Raw genomic sequence first — 23,321 nt, 5'->3', positions numbered from 1 at the left:
ATCAACTTCTCTCTTTTGGCTAAAGTGGGAATTGTATTAGGAGTACTGATGGAGGCAGGTCTTACAGCAAAACGCTATGCTCCTCTCCTTCAAGTAGCCCTGAAAGAGATTTCAGCGAAAATGTCCAGGAGCTGTGTTTTAATTATTAAGCCTGCAGAAAGGAAGTTGACTGGCTGACCTGAAACCTATTGCGAAGATAACGTGAAACTTAACAACGTCCCATACTACTGCCCTGGCTACCTCCAAGAACAAGCCTGAGGAAACCTTGGCCCCAGATTCATGCTTGCTAGGAACAACCACTGATCTTCTGAATTCCTTATCAGAGCAAGCAGAAAGGTTTAGCCCTGGATAGTAGCTCAGCAATGGTGTCTGATGCAGACTGGTATTGTTGGAACACTTAGAACTCTGCCTCTGTACACACTACAGTTATACCTCGGGTTGAATACGCTTCGAGTTGAGCGTGTTCGAGTTGCGCTCCACGGCAACCCGGAAGTAACGGAGCGCGTTACTTCCGGATTTCGCCACTTGCGCATGCGCAGACACTTAAAATGACGTCGCGCGCATGCACAGAAGCGGCGAAAAGCGACGTGCATGCGCACAGATGTGCTGTTGCTAGTTATGTTTGCTTCCAGATGCGAACAGGGCTCCGGAACGGATCCCATTCGTATCTAGAGGTACCACTGTATTTATTTAAAGTACATCCCACCCCTGCCAAGAATTCTGGGAACTGTAGTTCATCCCTCACAGAACTACAATTCCCAGGCCCCTTAACAAACTTAGTTCCAGGGATTCATTGGGAACTTTAAATGTGTGGCGTGTAAGCTGCCTGTATGTAAACCCCAAGCTTTATACTCTCTCGCTTCTCACCAGAATGCAGGGGCACAGGCAGCTGGTACAGCAACGATGCAACAAAAGGCATTTGTTTGCCCAGTCGTGGCTGCCAACCCTTTTCCTGCCCCCATATAAATTAGCATGCTTTCTCCTAGCATGCTTTAACATCAGCCTAATAGAATGCCAGAATGCCAGGCCTTTGCTACAGCCTTTGTCCAAGCAAAGAGTCACATCCGTCTCCTGCAGTTTGGTTTTGAGAGCATCTATATATCCCAAACATTCACGCACCTCCCCAGCCATACTTTATGCATTCCCCCATTTTTAATGGGACTATTCTCTTTGGGCTGAAGTAGACTTGCACCCTGGCCAGTTTTCATTTAACATCTGCAAAATTAGGCAGCAGGCACCGGTCAAATTTATGCATGTGTAAATGAACTCTTAGCTATGCAAATGGCCGGAGGCAGTATTCTTTCCCCCTTCTTGGAATAAATGCCAAATCACAGAGAAGCAATGATTTTGCACGGTATGGGGGCACACACAGACTCTCATTACTACACCATGCACAGGGTTATGTTGGGGAGCAGCTGCATCCACTTCTAACTCAACACAAATCTCAGTGGCGGCTTAATTATCGCTTCTTGGCAGCCATACAGGAGAAGAACAATTACAACAGGCACGGCCACCACTGGACATAGAAGAGTTAATCACAGTACATTCAGGCCTCTCCTCCCAGCCCCAGCAGCAGGAATTTCAGAGTGTTTTGCTCACCCAGCCTGTGGGCATGTTTGGACAGATAACGGGTTGGGCTGCACACCCATTCCTATACATTCACCGGAACAGGAACAGTTCTATGTAGGGAAAAGGATGAAACTCATGTGCAGATTGTTACACGTGATGTCTGCATGCATCTGTTTCACTGGGTATATATTAGGATGAAACAGAGACGTGTAAAGTTGTCACATGATGCTTCTGCGCTTTCTTCCATATGGAAGTATGCTTTCCTGTAAGAATTCTTAAGAACCAAGAAGCCCATATTCAACACCAGAACTGCTAAAGCCACTGTTGCTCAGTTAGAGTGAAACCTCCTACACTAGGTCACATGCAGGGGAGGATGGGCAGGTCAGGACCATCATGTGGGAACCCTAGAACATTGGAGGGGGTACATGTGGCCCTCCAGATGTTGCTAGACTACAACTCTCATCATCCCTGACCATTAGTCATGCTAGGAGTTGGGAGCCCAACATCTGGAGGGAAATAGGTTCACCACCTCCTGTCCTAAATGAAAAATCAAAGCAGTCTCAGGATGGTCACCCATGAGAGCCAGGATTGGCTAAGCAATTAGAAGCACTGCTCTAGTGCCTTTGTGCTGCTGCATTCCAGATGTAGTGGGGGTTTTGGAATGAACTGATCACCTGCCAGTTAACAAGGGCAGGGCTCACATCTGGCTTCCTGCAGTTAGGGTGGTGCCTCCAGAGAAACAGTGCCTCTTTCAAAAACACTTTTTGCACTGCCAGTTCAGCACCCAAATAGGAATGCAGAAAGAAAGCTGGCAGGATGTGCCCTTAGTGCAATTGGTAATTCTCATCCCCAAACCAGATAGTTTACTTACCAGTGTAAGGACACCCAGAAGACCTCTGAACTCCATGAAATTTCTCACACTTCCAGGGCTAGAGAGAGCCTAGCCCAGCGCATCCTACTTCCCTGGCAGAAGGCAAAGGCATGCTTCCATCCTGACATACCTTTGCATTCTTACTTTCTCTCCACAGCAGCTTCTGAAATAATGGAAACAATAGAACTGCTGCATGCCCAAGGCTTGCCTGCAGGGCCAAGAAAGTGTTCCAAAGATCTCTGCTTCTGCTGTGCCAAGAAGCACAGGCTGCAGCCTCATCCTCCACCCTCCCCCTATTCCTTTTCTGCAAACAGCTCTTTCATAGTATCTGGTCTACAGCAGGACAGCCCAGGAGGAGTCAGAGAAGCACAGCGGTAAATTCTGAAATGCAGGAGTTAATCAAAACAGCCTTCACAGCCTCACTCGAAGGAGAGTACAACACACCCACACCTAGCAAGCAGACCACTTAGCAGAATATCCAATTTATTAGGATCATCCCAACTAAAATCATATACAGTACAGTATATAATTACCTAGGAGTATAGGTTTAATTTGTAAAGCACACTGGCATTTAACAAAATATCTCTAGTCAGCTGAAAAACAACCTTTAACTTTTAATGAAAAGTTTCCATTTAAACTGCCACTGTGAAACAAGGACCACATCAAAGAAAAGGAAAGCAGTACCCAGCATTTGCTCATTTTCCTCAACCCCAAACTTCCTCTATGCTAATCTGTCACAAACATTATCACCTCATTTACTTGCCAGAACAAGGAGACTGTCAATCACACTGGCATTCTGGCAGAAAACACTACCTTTGAAAAAAAAGTCCAGGCACCACAACCCAATTCCCCTTTCTTACATTGGCGCTTAAAATCTTGGGCTACTCGGAAGCAAGTCAACCAAGGTCATTGGCATTTTCTTGCAAGTAAACTTGCCTGTGACCCTAGCATTACTTTTCATTGTTTGAAAGTGCTCCAGTAGGGTACGTGGAATATGAAAGGTGGGGCCCAGCTAACCCTACTACTGTAACTAGAAAAATTCCACACACACCAAGTCACAGGGGCTGACTTTAAAATCATGTTATAGTGAAAATAAAAGGTTTCAGAGCTATCTTGCATCCAAAATTTCCGTATAATTACTGCAGCTATGTTATATTTCTCATCATGAACTATATTTAGCAATGTCTTGGGCATTTTGCTACAAGTAAATAAAACAATACTTCGGTTGAGGCAAGGGAAGCTTGGCTGTGTGCAGCAGTGACTTAGAACTTCTAAAAGAAATAGCTGCACATCTAATAACTTCACACCACCTTGTCCCACTGGATAACCTTTTGCCCATCATGCCAAGAGTACCCCATTTCTGCTTTTACCCCATCCCCTTTTTGAAGGCTTTCAATAGAGAGAAAGGCAGATTTATTTATTTTTACTAAAAAAATCAAATCAAAACATACCTGATTCCAGCCCACGACTCCTGGCGAGGCACTAGTTTTAGGACCCTGCAGCAAACTAAGCTGCTCCTATTGCCTTTCTCTCTTTATTTCCCCTTGCTGCCTGGAGGGAGAGAATGAGGAAGGGAGCAAAGGCAGCTGCTTCTGTGTACATGCACGCCGTGGGCATCTTATTCCCTTTCTCCCTTGAACCATAAAGGATGGGCCAGAAAGCGTTTTGGCCAAACACGATAGAGTATCTAAGAGGCCGTACTTCTACTACATGTACAACCGAGTGGGTGTGAGAAGAAGGGACGGTCACGGGTCTTCCAGAGCAGTTTTGTTACCTTCCCACGCTGAGACTATTGAGAATCAGAACGATTACGCATCGGGGACACAAGAAAAGTCCTCAGTTTGTAGCCCATCCCCGCTCAGAACACAGCGGCAGATCAACAGAGGCAATGTAAGAAAATGTTTCAGTACTTACAAAACAAGGGGAACTGAGTTATTTCTCAGTCCAGCAAGTCACAAGCAGCCTTTCTGCGGCATCTTACTCACTAACCTGGTGGGATCCTGTGGTTTTGATCAGTAGAATCCTAGCCACAAGATTCAGAAAACTTTTTTCCCCCTCCAAGGTCTCCTTTGTCCCGTCTCGGCAGTCTCAGACCACACCCTGCGCCTCACCTGTTATACAAAGGACGCTGGGAGATGTAGTCCTCCCCCACTCCAGCATCTACCTGGAGCAAACTCCTAGGTTAGGTTTGTATTGAACGGCAGCTTGCAAAGAAGTCAACAACTTCATTTATTCAAAGGGGCCACGTTCCTACCAAATAAGCACAAGTCTCCTGAGTTATCAGAGAGGACTACTGTATTATGGTATGGCTTACTATGTGTGCATATTTCCACTTGTACTGTTAGATGTCCGCTCTCAGGAAGGAGAGCCTTGTACAATGGGAAAAGATGTACCGATCACTCTTTTCGCCATCATCATAATCCTTTCTAAGGCCACATTTGCTCTATACATTGAAAGCACTGTGATACCAGTTTAAACAGTCATTTCTTCCCCCAAAGCATTCTGGGAACTGTGGCTTCTTAATGGTGTTGAGAGTTGTTAGGAAACCCCTATTCCCCTCAAAGAGCTACAATTTCCAGAATTCACTGGGTAAAGGGAGTGATTGTTAAACCCCTCTAGGAATTGTAGCTTTGTGAGGGAAATAGGGTTATCCTATCAACTTAGCATCCTTAACTTCCCAGGATGCCTTGGGAGAAGCCATGACTGCTTAAAGCAGCATGATACCATACTCTCCAACATTTCTCCAATGAAAATAGGGACGTCCCATTCCACAGTGGTAATTTTACTATTTATACCCCACACATCTTACTAGGTTGCCCCAGCCACTCTGGGTAGCTTCCAACATATAAGAAAACATAATAAAACATTAAACTTTTTTTAAAAAAATACTTCCCTATACGGGATTGCCTTTAGATGGCTCAGGGGTTGGATAACTCCATACCCTCCAACATTTCTCCATTGAAAATAGGGACATCCTAAGGAAAAAGACATTCCAGGATCAAATCAGTAACCGGGATGGCTTCTCTAAAACAGGGTCGTCCCTGGAAAATAGGGACACTTGGAAGGTCTGTGATACTGCTTTAGATGTAAAGTTCAAAATGGCGTCTGAGTTGCCTAAAAGGAAGGTTTCTGCATAGCTACACTTTACAGGAAACTTCGCTCTACATATGCTTGCCTCACTAACAGGATATACTACACTGCAACCTATATCAGATTTATACTAAAGTAACAAGCTTCTATTTCCCCAAAGAATCTTGGGAACTGTAGTTTGGTGAGACAGCACTAACAAATCTGTCAAATAACCTATTCTCCCTCAGGACTATTCCCAGGATTCCCTGGGAAGAGGAAATGTCTGTTGAACCATTTTAAAGCTGAAACCTTACATTTGCTAACCTAGGAGTAAACCCCATTGAATTCAGAGGGATCTCCTTCCAAGTAAACATATTTATGACTGTGTTGTGCATCTGCGAGCTTAGAACTGCTGCATCAGCCCTCTCAACCTGTGGCTCTGCAGTGTGTTGCTGGACTCCAACTCCCATCAGCCCCAGCCAGCATGACCAATGGTCAGGAGCGATGGGAGTAGTAGTCCAATAACGTCTGAAGGGCCCCAGGTACCCTATCCCTGATGTAAACAAAATGCTGATTCCTAGGGAAACCTTGAGGGGATGGGGAATGGTAGAAAGGGGGAAGAAAGTGGAATTATACTTCAAATAAGCTTTTTAAATACTGTAATGGAAAATTAAGCAGTTCTAACATAGCATTGGGATGGGGGTGGCGCTGTGGGTTAAACCACAGAGCCTAGGACTTGCCGATCAGAAGGTCGGCGGTTCGAATCCCCGTGACGGGGTGAGCTCCCGTTGCCCAGTCCCTGCTCCTGCCAACCTAGCAGTTCGAAAGCACGTCAAAGTGCAAGTAGATAAATAGGTACCGCTCCGGCTGGAAGGTAAACGGTGTTTCCGTGCGCTGCTCTGGTTCGCCAGAAGCGGCTTAGTCATGCTGGCCACATGACCCGGAAGCTGTACGCTGGCTCTCTCGGCCAATAAAGCGAGATGAGCGCGCAACCCCAGAGTCGGTCACGACTAGACCTAATGGTCAGGGGTCCCTTTACCTTTACCTTTAACATAGTATTGGCCTGGCAGTTCAAAAGAACTAGAAAAAAGAAACGCAAAAATGTATTAATATCTACCATCTCCAACAAGTGTAATCTACCAAGTGCAACGTATGAACGCAACACGATGACTTGGTGCGATACAGGAAATTGCATCTTCCTGTCACATGGGCTTGCTACTAGCATCTCCACAGATAAGCAAGCAAAAACCCACAGCTAGGATGAAGACGCTGTACTTCCGTTTGGTTCTCTAATCCACAGGAGAGCTGTACTGTACTTCAGTACTTCGCCAGAACTGTACTTCAGGTTGACTGGATTGGATGTGGTGATACGTAATAAGAAGCTAAAAGGACAAGGGGTGAGTTGCTTCCTTTTTCAGAGGCCGCATGCAACACCATACATTTAAAGGACATTTAAAGCACATGACTTGCCCCAAAGCATCCTGGGAATGGTATGGTGGAAACTGTAGCTTGTCAAGGGTTGTTGAGAATTGCAGCTCTATGAAGGGTGACCTATAGTTCCCAGGATTTGGGGGGGGGGGGAGTCTTGTGCTTGTGTATGGTGTGTATACATGGAAGAGTACAAAGTGAACATGTAGCCTTTATTTTATCAGGAATAGCACAGACGGGGTGAACAGTTCTTCTGTGCCCAACGGACCCACATAGATGTGTGAAAATCCTGTGAGAGGGAACAGCCACCTAGGGGAAAAACAGAAAGTAAAATTAAGTGCCAGTGATACTGTTTTCTCTCTCTTCCATTTCCTCTCAGTGGTGGTGACTCAGCAGACAGCTGACCAGAGGACTACGGCTGTGTAAACTGGAATGTGAACAGAACTGCACCCAATAGCTTCAAATTGGCTCTAACTGGTGTGCATTGTTTATCACAACACAGGATTAGGATAACAGTAAACTTAAGGCCTATTGATGCTTCCTTTCTAGAGTTGCACTCTAGGAAACAGTCATCAATATCTCTTAAATACAGTATTATCTTAGCATGGTGTACCCCCCCCCATACTAAAATTTGCCCCATCTTTTTTTAAAAAAATGGGCTGTAATATGTTTTTAGGAGGCTGTTCAAGATTCTGTGGTTGTTGTTGTTTATTTAAACGCTTCACCACAATATGCACCTTTAAACGTGAAACAGTCATTTTGTCATTTTACTGGCAGATGTTGAAATCCTAATTTACTTTAGCTATCTTCCCAATTTCTAGTCAAACATGAAGCGGAACAAATTAGAATTTGGGCTGTAGTTGCGGCCTAAAAGGCAGTCATGGTACATTAGGAGTGTTGTGTGGTATTTTTTTGTGGTCTGCAGCTAGCAGATACATTCAAATTATAATGGAGGTATCAGGTATTCAGGTTGAGGGATAATTTTTTACTTCAGACCTGGGGGCTAAATTCAGCCTTCCAGGCCTCTCTTTATGGCCCCTGATATTCTTCCTAGGCCATATTCTTCACAAACCCTGCTCTGCACCCCCCCTAGTGTTTTTGCGTGGCTCAGAAAGTGTCCTTGAATAGAGAAAATATTGTTTGTTTGCCTGGATAGAGAGGTGTGCATCTGTATGTAGAAGCCTTTGAGTTTTGTGTGGCTGGAATACAGCCTACTACATAAAGGCAAAGCTGTGTACACATTACCATTTACTCTGGCACCGGTGCGCTTCCACCGCTGGTGTTTGAAGCCGTCCATGTACAGGTGTTGGCCATAATCGACATCTATCCTGTAGTACAGGCATAGGCAAACTCAGCCCTCCAGATGTTTCGAGACTACAATTCCCATAATCCCTGACCACTGGTCCTGTTAGCTAGGGATGATGGGAGTTGTAGTCCCAAAACATCTGGAGGGCTGAGTTTGCCTGTGCCTACTGTAGTTTCTTGAGAAATATTGCTGTTTGATGCATTTCCCCTCAAACCAGCTTCTATCTGATTTGAAAACGTAAGCCACATTCTCAAAAATTTGTATTCATTTGGTTATAATTCGTTTAAAAATTATGGAAAATCAATAAAATAATTTGGCAAAAAGAGAGAGAGAAAACGTAAGCCACATTCACTTCACAGTTAAGCATTTGAGCATCCACTGTGCATGCACAGATGACAGCTTCATGAATAGGAGCTTGGGGTGGTTGTAGCTGCGGTCACGATTGAAACAAATAAAGTAATGTTCTGTGGGTGAAGACATCCCCACTCCCTCTCTGGTGTGCAAATGTGACTTAAAATGCAGCAAGGGGGAAACAACCTCACTGCTTTATAAGCCACTGATTTGGACATAGCCCAAGAGTCACATCTACTTTTGCCTCTGGCCCTGCTCACCTTCCGTCCTCCAGAGGGTTCTGACCTCAGGCTGAAAAAGGTTTTCCACATCTGGTTTATTCTGTGCCGAGGTCCCCGCACCTTAACATGTGCATGCTTGTTGTTTCAGGGATCTCAAGCGATGGATGGCACCCCGGTCCTGAGGCACAGACTTGCCCAGCACGATGCTCTCTCTGATTCCAGCACAGAAGACTCCTTGGAGGAGCTGGGTAACCAGGAGTTGCTGCTCAGGGACTTGCCCTGCTGCATGAAGGAGAAGCGCCTCCTCAGGTCTGGAGCAAGCTCACATGGGAAAACATCTTTAGTATGTACAGTGGTACCTCAGGTTACATACGCTTCAGGTTACATACGCTTCAGCTTACAGACTCCGCTAACCCAGAAATAGTACCTCGGGTTAAGAACTTTGCTTCAGGATGAGAACAGAAATCGTGCTCCGGCGGCGCAGCAGCAGCAGGAGGCCCCATTAGCTGAAGTGGTGCTTCAGGTTAAGAACAGTCTCAGGTTAAGAACGGACCTCCGGAATGCATTAAGTACTTAACCCGAGTTACCACTGTAATTGATTGTAATTGTGCAGGCTGGTTGCTAAAACCACGCAGTACTTGGCAATAAAAGGCACACAATTTTTGTTCCCCCTTCCCTTCCTTCCCACAACAGAGCTGGTTTGTTTCTACTTTAGATATATTGCTTTAACCCAGCCAAGTGGTGTAAAAACCTGTGGATTTTTGGTGGCCAACTGTACAAAGGGAAGAGTCATAGTCATTGTTCCACTCACAGTTGCCCTTGGCCCCGCCTACCAGCCTACCAGAAGATTGCGCATGCAGGAATGTAGCTCCCCTGAACTGAAAAAGCTCCCCCATTCCACTGTAGCAGGTTCTGATATGACACAGAAGCATCAAAGAAATACAGATAATAAAATAAAGGATTAGTGGGGCTTGGCAGGGCAGAGGAACCTGCTGACTAAAAATAGAAGAGTATCAAAAGGGAGGCTTTGTCCTAGCGTGAGGCAGGTAAGTGCAGATATTCAACCGGAAGATGGGGTGGGACGTGTGGTCCTCTCCTAACCTCATCTCCCAAAGCTTCACTGATTCAGAAGGCCCATTCTAAACTCAACCCACTCTCCCTTTCACAGGCAGCTGAGAGCATCTGCAGGGAGAGATGTGTCCTGCTGGGTGGTCTGGAGACAGAGACAATCCAGGGCCCAGAAGCAGTTTCAGGAAGGAATCTGGAACCTTGTCAGGATTTTCCAGCTCTGGAAGCCTCCCCTGGATGAGATTGGAGGTAACAGTGGGAAATGGTTTTTCACCTTTCAAAGTTCATCTACCCAAGGAATGTCATTGGGGTACCAGTTTGGTCCAGTGGCAGCAAACAAGGTGGGGCTACTTCTAAAGGGAAAATGGGTGAGATCAGAGGCAGATTTAGGCGAGCACAACTGGTTCAGTCACACTGGGTGCAGAACCTCGGGGGCAACGCAGGGGACACTGCAATTATGCTTTAGAATGGAGTGCAAGAGGCTGGGGGTGCCAAATTTTGGCATTGCACAGGGCACCCCTGGTATTTGAAACCCAGGGTCCACCCCTTGCAGGACGTCAGATCAACAGCTGCACTTGAAGAAAATATAAAGTTCTCTCTGTGTTGAGAAGGGACTTGGTATTATAAATGGCAGGGGCTGCTGGTTATATATACAAAATACAACAACTGGACTACAGATAACCTATCTCTAACTGGTGTGAGGCAAGGGAGACCTCTGCAGGCTGGTTGACCACATGGTTTGTGAAGAAGACAAATAAATAAATCTTGCTTTCCTCTAGCAGAGGGTAACCAAGGAGTTGTGGATTTGTTGTGTACATTAGGAAGGGGAGGCAGTTTGCAGTTCTTTCTCCTAAAGAAACTACCCACTTTGGTTATTATGCTCACTGATATGTGTGAACAGTTTCAAAATGCAAGATAACCTCTGCTTGACTGGCACTGAAGTAGACACAGCAGGCGGAATCCCCTGTCAGACCAGATAGGAACCAGCCACAGTTAGCAATACTACATGTGAATGAAGAAAGGGCTGTGGATCTGGGACAGAATTTATCCTGTGTGTCACTTTCATCCTCCCCATCCCCTCTGATACCTGTCTGCTTGCCTTCCTGTGTTTCCCACTTTTGCTATCCTCTTCAACATACTGTACAGGGAACTTTGGTCCTGGCATCCAGTCCTACTTTACCTTCCTGAGGTTCCTGCTCTTCATCAACTTCCTGGCTGTGCTGCTGGCCACAGGCTTCATACTGTTGCCTGTTATCATTTCTCAAAATACGACGATATTTCCTACAGGTCTGAGTGCAGGTGAGTCTCTGCTGGTACTTCCAAGAGCATTTGTGCTTTCCCCAACATCCCATCTGGATTAGATCCTATGCTGACATCTAAGTGTCAGAGTGTCTAGTGCTATAACGCTACCCAGTCTTTCCCCCCAGATCCTGAATGCATGAAGTACAGCAGTAACGTCAGTTATCGATCTGCCTGGCAACGATTTCAAGATATCTTCACCGGGGAGGTGAGTCTGCTGGAAATAGAGACTGGAGTTTACTGTGCTGGAGAGGGGAGTCCGATGAAGGTGCAATGCTGCCTAAGCAAGTGGTTATAGATGGGGGGGGGGGTTGAAAAAGAATGGACAAAAATGGAGCAATTGGGAAGACAAATATAGCTTGGAGTTGAGCAGGAAGGACAATGTTGGATTAATGGGTGATGGTTCTTATCCAAACTTTGTACTCACTGCATTCTATGATTCAGACTTAGAAAGTCCTTAGAGAAGTATTATGGCAGTGGACAGGAAGCAGTGGCTCTCCAAGTGTTGTTGGGCAGCGACTCCAAGAGGCCCAGCCAGAATGGTCAATCAGTGGTTAGAGGTGAGAGGAGTTGGAGTCCTGCAAACATCTGGAGGACCCACAGATTCCATACTCCTCCGTTATGAGTTGGGTTAATCTGCAAGCATAAGGCTGGCTTGTAATTTCCTCTTATGTTCCATCCTTAGGGCTCTCTGGAGAATTCGTACCTGTTTTATGGTGCTTACCATGTAACACAGGATAGCAAGAACCACTACAATGTACACTTAGCATACCTGCTTAGCATCCTGGGATACTTCTTTGCCTGCCTCATTTGGATCCTCCGGCGGTAAGGTGATGATGGCTGAGACCCAGGCCTTTCTAGGCTTGACAGCAGGGGTTTGGAACAGGGAGCAGGAGAGAAGCAAGGAGTTGCAGGGCAAGGGAGTGGATTCATGAATAGGGATTTACATACACAATGGCTTATGATGACCCACTTAAAATGCTGACTCTTTCCTTGTAGTAATTCAGTAGGTTATATACTCCCATATCTTACATACAGTCAGAATAACATTTCTCTAACCCAAGGATGGGGAGCCTGAGGTCCTCCAGGTGTTACTGAACTTCAGTTCCCATTGGCCCCCATTGGAAGCTGTAATTCAGCAACATCTGGAAGGTTGCAAGTTCCCCAACTTCTGCTCTAACCTATTCCTGGCATGTTCAAATTCCCTGGGAATGGAAATTATACACTTTCTGTTGGGAGCATATTCCAGTGCCCAATCATTCTCACAGAGTGTTTGATCTAATCAGACATTGATGGGCAAAAATCTGTTCTTCTTCCTTCTTCACTCCCTACCTTTTCTCCAATAAGTCTAGCATTTATTCATGTTACAACAACATTCTATGTGTTGAGATCCTGCCATAGTAGATCAGCTCAGTCTTCTTGAGACTCTGCATCCCTAACTCATTCCCATCAAATTTTACTACTATTCCCAGAAAACATTCCTACTCTGAAGCATCACTAGGTAATCCTCCTCCAGTGGACCAAGCTAATATTCCTAAACTGTTGCATCTTTTCTGCCTTCATAACTCCCTGCAACTGATTTGCACACTTTCACATCATAGCATATATCCCTGTGCAGACTTGCAATCTCCTTCTTTCTGGAAACTGGGTGTTACTCCCATGTTGATTCACATATCTTGGGCTGGACCCGCTGCAGTGACACAGTGGAACTTCTTATGCAACGCACTGAGTTCTATATACTGCTCGGAGCAAAGGAATTAATTTGCTAGGAGAAAAGTCTTGCTTGCCTGTGACAATCTTCACTCCTGTCCCAATATTCAGGATTGTAGCCAGCGTGGCCCGGTGGCAGATGCTGCGGTGGGAATTCAAACCATGTGTCAGTGCCAGGATCTTCACAGAGTGGGATTTCTGCATCCAAAGCCCAGAGGCAGCCACCCTCAAACAGAGGAATATTTACAATCACCTAAAGGTACATGGAAATTGCCTATCAGGTTTCATGATAATTTGCTCATGTCCTCAAAAGTCCCACCTCTTTCACTGCGTCATCCTTTCAAGTATGTATGCACATCCATTCATTTAAGAAATATTTTTGTGCGAAACCTCAGCCATTGCCTAAATTTGGCTGAACTGAAAAAGCAAACAAACCAGGGTTGAATTCAATGTTGCACAAGCGGTGTTCTGCTTGCATAATGAGGCTTCCTTTTCTTGTCCTCCCACTGTGTACCACCCCACCTCAGTCTGCTCTGGGAGGTCTCCCAACCCTCTGGAGCTGATTTTGAGTGGAGAGGAAGAGGAAGTTCTGTTGCATGCATAGAAGTCTATTGCACAAGTGGAGCTGCAGAATTTGATACAGGTGCCATTATTTTCTTTTCTTCAGGCCCTGTGTTACTTCCTTGCTTATTTCACTTGCAAGTCAGGCAGCAACAATTAACAATACCTGTCTTGGGTGAAAGCAAAGAGAACAAGCATTGTAGGGGCAACAAGCAAAGGGAAACAGGAATCATACCCTTTAATTCCTGTTCCCACCTCAAAGGACATTTCCCAAGGCAACAAGGGATTGCTTTGCTTCGTTTCAGTCATTCTTTCTAGCCTCAGATTATTATGTCCCTTCTGTGCTCAAGGTGTTATGGCTCTCCTGGGCCGTGCATGCCTACTAGATTGGCTGGGTCTTCCCTCTCCTTTGCATGCTGAAGCCTGGAAGCAAACCTCTCCTCTGCATGCTCAACTGCACAAATAGCAAGTGACCAACTTGGTTTCTCTTCACAGATAGACCTAGCGGAGCAGATCCGGCATCTGCAGAACCAACAGCGCACACGGAAGCAGCTTGCTAAGCTCTACCTGCTACGCCTGCTGATCAATGGTGTCATCTTGCTGCTGACAGGGGCTGCTTTCTACTGTATCTACGCAGCCACTGAGTTTTCCCAGGGGCACAGTCAAGTAGGACAACCCTTCATCCCTTGCCAGGGTCAGAGTGGGGCTGTGGGGGGCTGTACCTCAATCCAGAACTCAGCTGTGTGCTCTTGGAGAACAGCTACTGCAGCTGGACCAGGAATCTGGGCTAGGGTGAGGGATTAAGCCTGACACGCAGTAAGCAGAAGGTACTGCTCTGGAAAGTCAGTAAGTTTGGTGGTCCTGACTTTTTGCACCGTGTTTTGGTACTGAGTGGTCAGGAAATATTCCTCTGTGTTTTGATTCTAGGCACAAATGTGCCTCCCCATAACAAATCCATCTCTGTACTTCCAGAAAAATGCTGCCAGCCTTGATGTACTGAGCCAGTACCTGCCACCAGTGGTCATCTCCATTGTGAATGTCATCCTGCCTTTACTTTTTCATGTCTTGACCCAATTGGAAGGCTACTCTCCTAATACTGAAGTCAACCTCACCCTAGTCAGGTAGCTGTTTTCATCTTGGTGGGGAACCTGGGGCAGATATATTTCTCGTGGTATAAGGAGTTTGCAGGCCTTAAATTACTTTGAGCTGCAAGCAGAGTTTTTTATGCTTTGTTTTAGTTTCGCTATTCTCTCTTTCTAAGTTGGGAAGCACTAGTTGCTCCAGTCGGTCATCAAGCCCAATATCCTTTATTGTAAATATGGCAGTGAAAGTATGAGGGAAGAAGCAGAACAATCAAGAAGGGATTAATACCCCTTACAATGGCACAGTGATTCAAGCGGGCAAACGGGAATGCAGTAAAATCAATACTTCCTGAGACAGGCAGATGCTGACAGCAACAATATATACTTTTAAAATGTGTATTTTATCGATTCCCGTTGACAAATAGTAAACACAAAGAAAACTTGAGGAGTGCAATTCAAAAAAGATTATTATATTTTCAGGGGGAATGCAGTCATGTAATGTATGTGTTTATGAACATCATCAATGCATTTCTAATATACCTTAGTTCTTTTACTGTCAAAATTCCCCATTCCTTTGTCTTCCTAAACTAATAGGATAGCGGTCGACTAAATTGTGCTCACAGTAAACCCTTCGAAATAAATGGCTCATTTATTTAAATAGATATACTCTGAGTAAAACTTAGTTGAATGCCACCCGTAATAATTACAATTATAATGCCATAACCCAAAGAACAACCAAATATATACAGATTTAAGATATGCAATGCAGTAGCTGTTATAAAAATATATTGTGGAATGTTAAAAAGATCCAGATCTTTCAGAAGTTTTGAAGTGCAAAGTGCATCAGGCCCAAGCAACACCCCACTTTAGGGACAGATGTGTGGGGGAATGTGTGGTAAGATGGATAGTTGGATCCATTCATGGTCAGTTGGTAATCTCAAGCACTGGCTTATATGGTAGGATTAGTGGGGTGGAAACCAAGTGTAAGGTGCAGGCCCAATCTCTCTTGTGGTCTCTCGCAGGTGTGTAATCCTGAAACTGTCCAGCCTGGGAATGTTCATGTTCTTCTTGGGACGCAGAGTGCTATGCATAGGGAGCGGCGGTGCTCCTCAGTGCCACCAATGCGGTTACAACAAACTCTATCAGGTGACATGGATGGGATATTTCAGCTGAACTTTTCCTGTTTAGAGCAAATGTGGCCCAGACATAATGTGTTCGGGTACGAAGTTTTCTAAAGCAAGGTATGATTAGCTGCCAAGGCAAAGAGCTAGTTAGCCTTGACTTGGTGCAGTGACAAAAGTATATTTCACCTTTAAGCACCCAGCTGCGTAACTTGGTTTTCAATTTCTATAATGGCTCTTCGGCTGTCTAGACATCTTTGAGTATTCCTTTTCCTGGTACTTCTTTTGTCTGCGTGTCAATGTATCATTTCCCCCTTATTTTGTAGATGCCCACTCCCCACCCCCCACCCCACCCCCGTCAACACACACCTTGTTTGATCCCAATTCCAGCAATGAGGAAAGCCTGGTTGATCATTAGCAATTAAAGCCCCCGAGCAATTAAAGTCCCCCAGATTTGGGGTTAATTTGCAACTTATACAACAATTCTCCATACATTCTATTACCTATATAATGTTGTATTGTGCATGCTTAATGTGAACTTAGCTTTTTCTTTTTCTTTTTTGCATTTAACACCATATACTTACAATATACTATGCTTATAATAATGTGCCTGACATGTCTAGGATTCCTTTTTCCCCTTCTCTTTCTTTTTTCCTTCCATATACTCACCATAAGACATTATCTCTCTCCTGATTGTGCATGCAGTGCTGGGAAACCCACATTGGACAAGAGATGTACAAGATGACCCTCTTCAGTTTCTTGACCACCTTGGGATCTGCTTTCCTTATCAGCCTGCCCCGGAGGTGAGGCAAGAGATCATATCTAATACTAGTCTACCCTACTCTTCTGATTTCCTTGATTCCTGGCCTAACCCAGGGCTTTTCCATACTTACCTTTTGCCCACTCTTTCCAGGCACAGGTCTGCACTCTAAAGCTCTGTGTCTGAGCACACCTTTTTTGTACCAGAGCTTTCCCTGTGAAATCTTTAAAGCTGTATCAGAGCAAATGGCTATTCGGGTTTTCCATGGATTGTCGTGTGCTCCAATTGAGCTTTAAAGAGTGGGTTTTGCTGGGAAAGCTTGAACACAAAAAAAAGGGTGCTTGGATGCAGAGCTTTAAAGTGCGGACATTCCCTGGAAAGCATGGAGGGAATTTAAGTGTGGTTAAGCCCTCATTCAGCCTTTTCTTTCCACAAATGGGCAGACCATTCCTTTCTTGGGAAAGTATTATGTATGGCAGGGATAGCCAACATGATGCACGCCATAATTGTTAGACTATAACTCTCATTGTCGCTGACCACTGGCTGGAGGTGATAGGAACTGGAGCCAAAAAACACACATACCCAAAAGGCACCACATTAACTACCCCTGATCTACAGGTATTTTTATCTCATCTTCCTGCCTCCCAGTAGGGATGCCAGGTGGTCCAGTTGCAGGGTAGCTGTCATTGGGCAGATGCATGCTCTGCATTCAAAGCATATTCAACACTCATGACCTCCCTCAAAGAATTTCTGGGAACTGTGCTTTGTTAAGGATGCTGGAAATGGTAGCTCTGTGAGGGGGAAGCTTGACTTCTTTGGGCGAAGTCATATGCTTTAAATGTGCAGATCTGCCCATTGTATCGTTGTTGACTGCAGGGTGTTTTTAGTAAGGGAGAATAAGCATATGTGCTCCCTATGCAAAAGAGGCAGAATTCAGTGGCATGGTACCCAGCTGCAGTTATTGGAAGAGGTTATGCCTGTGGCCTCTGAATTAATATTCTCTCTCTCTCTCAGACTGATTGCTAAGCATTCCTCCTGTGGTCTGGCTCAGTGGCTTGGCAAAGAAGAGTTCCTGGTGCCTCACAATGTACTGGATATTGTAGCAGCTCAAACAGTCATATGGATCGGGATTTTCTTCTGCCCACTTCTGCCTTTGCTTGCCTGTGTCTTCGTCTTCTTCACATTCTATATAAAAAAGGTCAGTGGCATGCGGTCATTGGACTAAGGGGACTAGGCTAGTCCCCTTAATGTTCCCCTGGCGCCTCATTCCCAAAGCCTGGGAAGCTTCTGCCCAGCTTAGGGAAGGAGGCATGATATTCATGGGTGTGACATCAGACCCGCCCCCAATCGCCCTTGCAAGCTGGTGTCTCTCGCCCTAACTGTTCCCCTATGAAAAAATTCACTGCACACAATTGAAAAAGGTAAAGGTTGTATATACCGTACATGTGTATGTGTTTGAGAGTACACACAAAGAGTACCTATCATGCCCATCATGACGTGGGTTGTGGATCTGGCCCTGATCCTGGCTAAGAGACTGTAGAGGATTCCGGGAGTTACAAACTCTCAAACCAGAGAAATTGCTGGTAGCAGCAAGCAACCCACACAGGAAGACCAGAGGCGAGGGTAAGGAACTTGCTTCTCTGAACTCACCTCTCTTGGAGGCAGTCCCACCCAGACTCAGACCTTCACTTTGATGGTTACTGACCTCATCCTGCCCACAGCTGTTGCTAGCATGTATGCATTTGAAGCCATTGAACCTGGCTGTAGCAGGTTGGATGCAACCTGGCCCTAGGTACTGTGAACACCTGGGCTGCATATAAATCATAATTTAAAGCACCCCCACAAAAAAAGTAATCATGGGCACTGTCGTTTCTTAAGTGTGCTGGGAATTGTAGTTGTGTGAGGGGTAAACTGCAGTTCCCATGATTCTTCAGGGGGCGTTTCAATATATGTTTGCAGCTCTGATGTGAAGGCTTTAGCAATATATTTGAAAGCGGTATTGAGCTGTTCACCTTTGGGGTCAAGGGGGGGGGGACTGAAGTTGCTGGCTGAATCCCAGGAAGTATGGTATAAAAGCAACTGCTTCCTAATGAAGGCCCTTCACTCTCTCTCTCCCCACCCCACCCCATCCCACCCCAAGGCAGTCATCCTTCTGCAAAGTCTCATGGGTTTTATATCTCTGGGAATGTGTGAGGGTTCCGGAGGCATGCTCACTCTGTCTCTTTTTCTCACCCACAGTACACCTTGTTCCAGAACTGCCAGCCTTCAACTCAGCTGTTTCGAGCATCCCGTTCTAAATTCCTCTTCCAGATCATGCTACTCTTAGGCCTTTTCCAGGCCTACGTCCCTCTGGGCTATGTCATCAGTAGGTGAGCTGAGAGGTGGTTGAGCATCTTAAGAGTACGGGGTTGATGAAGCCTATATTCTGACAGTCATTCTTTTTTCCTCCCAGGGTCTCTCCATCCCAAGCTTGTGGGCTTTTTACTAATTATTCAACTCCATGGGAGGCAGTACCTAAGGCTTTGTCCCATTTACCCATGTCAACACAACGTACCTTGAGCTATGTGACATCCAATGTCTTTTGTTTCTTACTTCTGATGGTACTCAGGTGGGTACTTTGGGAGGGACATGGATGGAAGAATACCAAAGGAGGGAGGGCTGGCCATATGTTGTTGAATTATTTTCAAGGCAAGCAACCTCCTTGTTTCTTGGCCTGGACCCTGTTGCAAAAGTGGTGTGTTACCGTCACTGGCCTTTCCAGACACAGAACAGCCTCCATGGCTCCTTTCAAGCTAAATCTGACCATCTGCCTGACCACTCAGGGCCACTTGAGCTAGAGACCTGTCCTCTGTAAACACTACTTCTTAATTCTACTGCTTCACCCCAAAAGGAAGGTGGCTCAAGCACACCCCAGTGTTGGATTGTGATCACAGTGTGTAATTTCAATGGAAACTTTGCCACTAATGAAAAAGGAGTGTAGCTCCCCTCCCCTTTTTTAGCTAATGAAAGTCCCATAGTTCTGGCAAATGAAGAGTCACATTTGAAAAAATTACTCTACCAATATTTTAGGAAATGTCAGAGTCCTGGCAGGCCTCTGTGTAACTATACATGATAGTGTAGCTGTGTATCCATTGAGTGGTCCAGAAGCAGATGCTGCAGCTGAACTAAGCAGGTGTGGAGCTGGTCAATCCCTTGTATGGGAGACCAGTATAAGAGTCAAGGATGGAATTTTTTAATAGCATCAGCATCAGACATTTGCTAGCACACCTGATCATCACTTTGATGCCTTGATGTTACTAGCAGGAAAAAGAGGCTCCTGGTGAGTGACCCAACTACAAATGCTCTAAAACAGATTGTTATTTCTCAGTTTAACCTTGATTAAATTTAACCTAGCAGATGGTTTTGAACTCACCCAGCCTTTTGCAGGGAGCATCCCATTTCCCTGTCTAGCCTGGTGTGTAAGTGGGAACCAATATTCCACAAACTATTGGTGTGATGGCCTCTCTTTTTCTTCCATAGCCTCATCCTTACAGTGTACGTTTCTCAGGTGCAAGCAAACAGACACATCATTGAAAGGCTCAAGAGGCAACGTGTGCAGGTAAAGTGGTCCTGCAATGTTACAGAAGGATGCCAGATGGCGTGCAATAATCATGCACCTCTGGTAACCTGTGACTGTGTGATGATTTGTTCTCTGGCCCATGTAATGTTAGGTTATGTAACCTGTTTCTCCTTTTGCTCTTCTGTCTAGTGTGTCAAGGAGAAATGGTGTTTGGTGAGGAAGCTGGCTCAGCGGCTGGTGAAACAACTGTGAGTTGGGTTGCAGGGGGGAAAGGCCTCCCAAAGGACGAAAACTTCTGGTGGCAGGGCAACAGGCAGGAAAAAGATGGTCTTGCTCCTGAGGAAAGCAAAGACCATAGAATGGTCAAAGCATACCTGGATTAAAGAAGCAAAAGAAGCCCCCGAGAGTGATTTGAACATTATATGCTGGAAGACCTCATTTTCCTGTGAACACAAGTTGGCTCATAGAACTACCCTATCATACCCTTTATCTTTTAGATAGGTACAATACATACTTTTTCACTGTGAATACAGGTCCCTGGGATGTACATTTCCTGCAGGCCTGAAAATGATGTTTTGGGGAAAGAGCAAGGTGTATGGCAAGAATATATACAGCCTTATCATGCCAAAGTAATTCTAATTCAACAAAAATTTGAAACTGAGTATGTCACCAGTCCTCACTGAGGTGGATTGCTTACTAACTGGATCATGATCTTTTGGTATTGCAAAACAAAACAAATCCTTTGTCTAATAAATGTCAAGAGGGCATTGGTATATGAGTCGTGTGTTGTACACAATGTGGATCAGATTGACAATCACATGAAGAGTTCTGCATAACTTGGAAGCTTGCATAGTCCTAAACCAACATATGTCAATCTGCGAAAACAGTGGTTTTCAACCAGTGTGCCCTGGGGTGCCTTGAATGATGGTCAGGGGTCCCACAGGCAACACTGCCCCTCTTTCCTTCACTTCCTCCTCTGATGCCCTCTCATGTTGCGGCTGTTGGTTGCAGTAGCCCTGGCTACAAGCTCCCCAGGGGATTGGTGCCTCTGGGGCTGGCCAGGCTCCTGCAGGGCAGTGTGAGGAGACATCTCTCTTTAGGACAGGGGAGGCAGCTCATAGACCGGGGCGGCAGCTGCGGCTTCCAAGAGGACTCCCAAGGAGAGGGGAGAAGAGAGGAGGCTGAGGAAACACTCCAGAAGGGATGGTGTTTGAAAAGGAGTGAGGGGCTGCCAGCTCTGCAGGCAAGGGATGACATAACTGGGCTCCTGAGCCCCACAGGGGTGCCGCAGAAAGAATGTAGTTGGTCAAGGGAGCCGTGGACCCAAAAAGGTTGAAAACCTCTGTGTTAAAACATACACTCCCACCACGTTGTACCTCTCTGTCAGAGGCAAACTTGGAAACTGCGGTCCAAACCTTTCATACCTTGCCCTGTGTTCTGTATCTATTAGCAACACTCCCCACTTAAGACTGTAAGCGGCAGATATCTTCATACAAAGTGTACGCACAGTCTTGCCTCTGGCTAGATGTGAATTCATGCTGTTGTCTATGATTCAAGCCTCGTGTTCTCTTCTTGCTGCATGTTGTGTGCAACGGGGGGTTCCTGCAAGTTCGTTCAGTAACTACAGAATGTAATGCATTGTTTATAATGTGGCACTCTCAGACTCTCTGAATGGATATCTGACATGTTCTTTACAAAGAAACAGAACAGTATGGGTAATGTCTGGAGAGGGCTTAGTTAGGCACAGATTCCAGCAGTCAGAGGGATTGGGTGTTCTATACAGCTAAACCATTTGTTGCACCTCTCTCTTAAGAACTCTTATTCAATGTCTTTCCCTCTGCTTTTTAAATTCACATTTGCAGTGCTTATAGTTCGCCCTGCAACAAACTACTAGGTGGTAACCTCATGTGCTCTCAGACCATTTCAAGAGCCAGGGCTTTAAATGGTTTTGCCTCCAGAGAAGACAGTCCAATGAACCCAGATATGTACTAGGGGATTGTACTAGCAAAAACGACTTAGAGGCACTAAGTTACATATTACAAAGAAAATTAAATCTGCCTTTCAGGAAACAGCTGCAGAGGATGTGGGCTAAAGTTTTTTCACCCGACAGCTGACCATATCCTTATGGGTGTCTTCCAACTGTCAAGAGGTGTGAAGGAGAATTGGGTGTATAAACTAAGAGAACAACCCATAATCCTCTTTTCCACCACAGGAAATTATATGGGGGACAGCCTCACTTGGTGCAATGTTCTACCAATATAGTGCCCCGTTACCTCTGATCTGGCTGGTCTCCATGCCAAGAGAAGAAGAAGAAGAGTTTGGATTTGATACCCCGCTTTATCACTACCCAAAGGAGTCTCAAAGTGGCTAACAATCTCCTTTCCCTTCCTCCCCCACAACAAACACTCTGTGAGGTGAGTGGGGCTGAGAGACTTCAAAGAAGTGTGACTAGCCCAAGATCACCCAGCAGCTGCATGTGGAGGAGCGGAGATGTGAACCCGGTTCACCAGATTACGAATCTACCACTCTTAACCACTACACCATGCTGGCTCTCACGAAGGTCAAGAAGGCAGCAATGGCTCTGAGGTGAATGGGCTTAGGGAGTCTGGGTTATGGCAACCTCTGGCACTAGCCATGTTTCTACTGAGAGACCAGGCTGGGCTACTCTATACTGAATGGTTATTCTTTGTTCCCTGTACTGGGCCAGTGCTGGATAAAGCTTCTTGTTCCTCCTCACCAAATGAGATCTCTGGCCTTCTGTCAAAGGTGGGGGAACTACAATTCCCATCATCCCTGTTGTGACACTAAACCTGGATGGAGTGATGGGAGTCAGAGTCCAACAACAGGTTCCTCACTGCTGTTTTATATGCATCGTTCAGACATTACTTACATTGATTCTGTTTCCTAGGGCAGCTAAGACCATATTTCATCTGCCTCCGGAATTTTAGGTGGGACATAAATATTTCAACAAACAAATGGGTCAGGACTGTGCAGATAAAACCTCAGTTCTGAGAGCTGAATAGCACATTCAGCTCTTTTTCTCTGATTTAGGACGGATTTAGGACAGTGATGATTGTTGTCTCCGTTGTTGTTTTTGGACAAAGCTGTGGCAAGAAATTGGATTTCCTAGGTGTTTTCCATCCATTGTACTAATCCCACCCAATTATCACCCCCCCATCTTCTTTTTCTCTGCCAAGGAATTCATATGGAATACTCCCTCCTTTTGTCACTCTAGTTCAGGGGACTGTAGCTCATTAGGAGATTCTAAGTTTCAATTTTTAATTTAAAGATAAAATAAAAATTAGATCCGTTTCATCCTTCACAGAGCAAACCTCTCAACAGCTTG

The 23,321-nt window shown here is 45.4% G+C and overlaps 2 protein-coding genes across 6 annotated transcripts in view; one reads left to right on the top strand and one right to left on the bottom strand.

Annotated features, from left to right (window-relative positions):
• The window catches only part of TMC6 (transmembrane channel like 6), a 28,744-nt gene extending 24,194 nt beyond the window's left edge, over positions 1 to 4,550 (bottom strand). Inside the window, exons 1-3 of one of the 5 annotated variants that reach the window (XM_028715642.2) lie at positions 4,430 to 4,542; positions 3,892 to 3,991; positions 2,441 to 2,603 (exon numbers count right to left, since the gene is read on the bottom strand). The gene's annotated coding sequence lies outside the window, so the exon portion shown is untranslated. Of the gene's footprint in view, positions 1 to 2,440; positions 2,604 to 3,891; positions 3,992 to 4,354 lie in introns of all 5 variants that reach the window. The other 4 variants (XM_028715662.2, XM_028715653.2, XM_028715632.2 and 1 more) reach the window with 4 other exon arrangements.
• Positions 4,551 to 6,639: 2,089 nt separating this feature from the next.
• On the top strand, positions 6,640 to 20,746 carry TMC8 (transmembrane channel like 8). Its single transcript, XM_028715604.2, has 16 exons — positions 6,640 to 6,906; positions 8,964 to 9,124; positions 9,984 to 10,132; positions 11,030 to 11,182; positions 11,311 to 11,390; positions 11,868 to 12,007; positions 13,004 to 13,151; positions 13,949 to 14,119; positions 14,426 to 14,574; positions 15,558 to 15,681; positions 16,362 to 16,459; positions 17,431 to 17,614; positions 18,655 to 18,785; positions 18,869 to 19,024; positions 19,936 to 20,014; positions 20,165 to 20,746. The coding sequence occupies exons 2-16, from the start codon at positions 8,976 to 8,978 to the stop codon at positions 20,225 to 20,227; spliced, it is 1,974 nt and encodes a 657-aa protein (XP_028571437.2). The 5' UTR covers positions 6,640 to 6,906; positions 8,964 to 8,975; the 3' UTR covers positions 20,228 to 20,746.
• The last annotated feature ends 2,575 nt before the right edge of the window (positions 20,747 to 23,321 follow it).

The sequence above is a fragment of the Podarcis muralis genome, chromosome 2 (assembly GCF_964188315.1).
Source record: "Podarcis muralis chromosome 2, rPodMur119.hap1.1, whole genome shotgun sequence".
Classification (NCBI taxonomy): Eukaryota; Metazoa; Chordata; class Lepidosauria; order Squamata; family Lacertidae; genus Podarcis; species Podarcis muralis.
This window is presented reverse-complemented; position numbering and strand designations above follow the sequence as displayed.

Coding starts and splice junctions, on each gene's coding strand:
- TMC8 (XM_028715604.2), top strand. CDS start 8,976: ATGGATGGCACCCCGGTCCTGAGGCACAGACTTGCCCAGCACGATGCT. Junction 15,682..16,361: donor GTTACAACAAACTCTATCAG/GTGACATGGATG, acceptor TTGTGCATGCAG/TGCTGGGAAACCCACATTGG. Junction 19,025..19,935: donor TTACTTCTGATGGTACTCAG/GTGGGTACTTTG, acceptor TTTCTTCCATAG/CCTCATCCTTACAGTGTACG.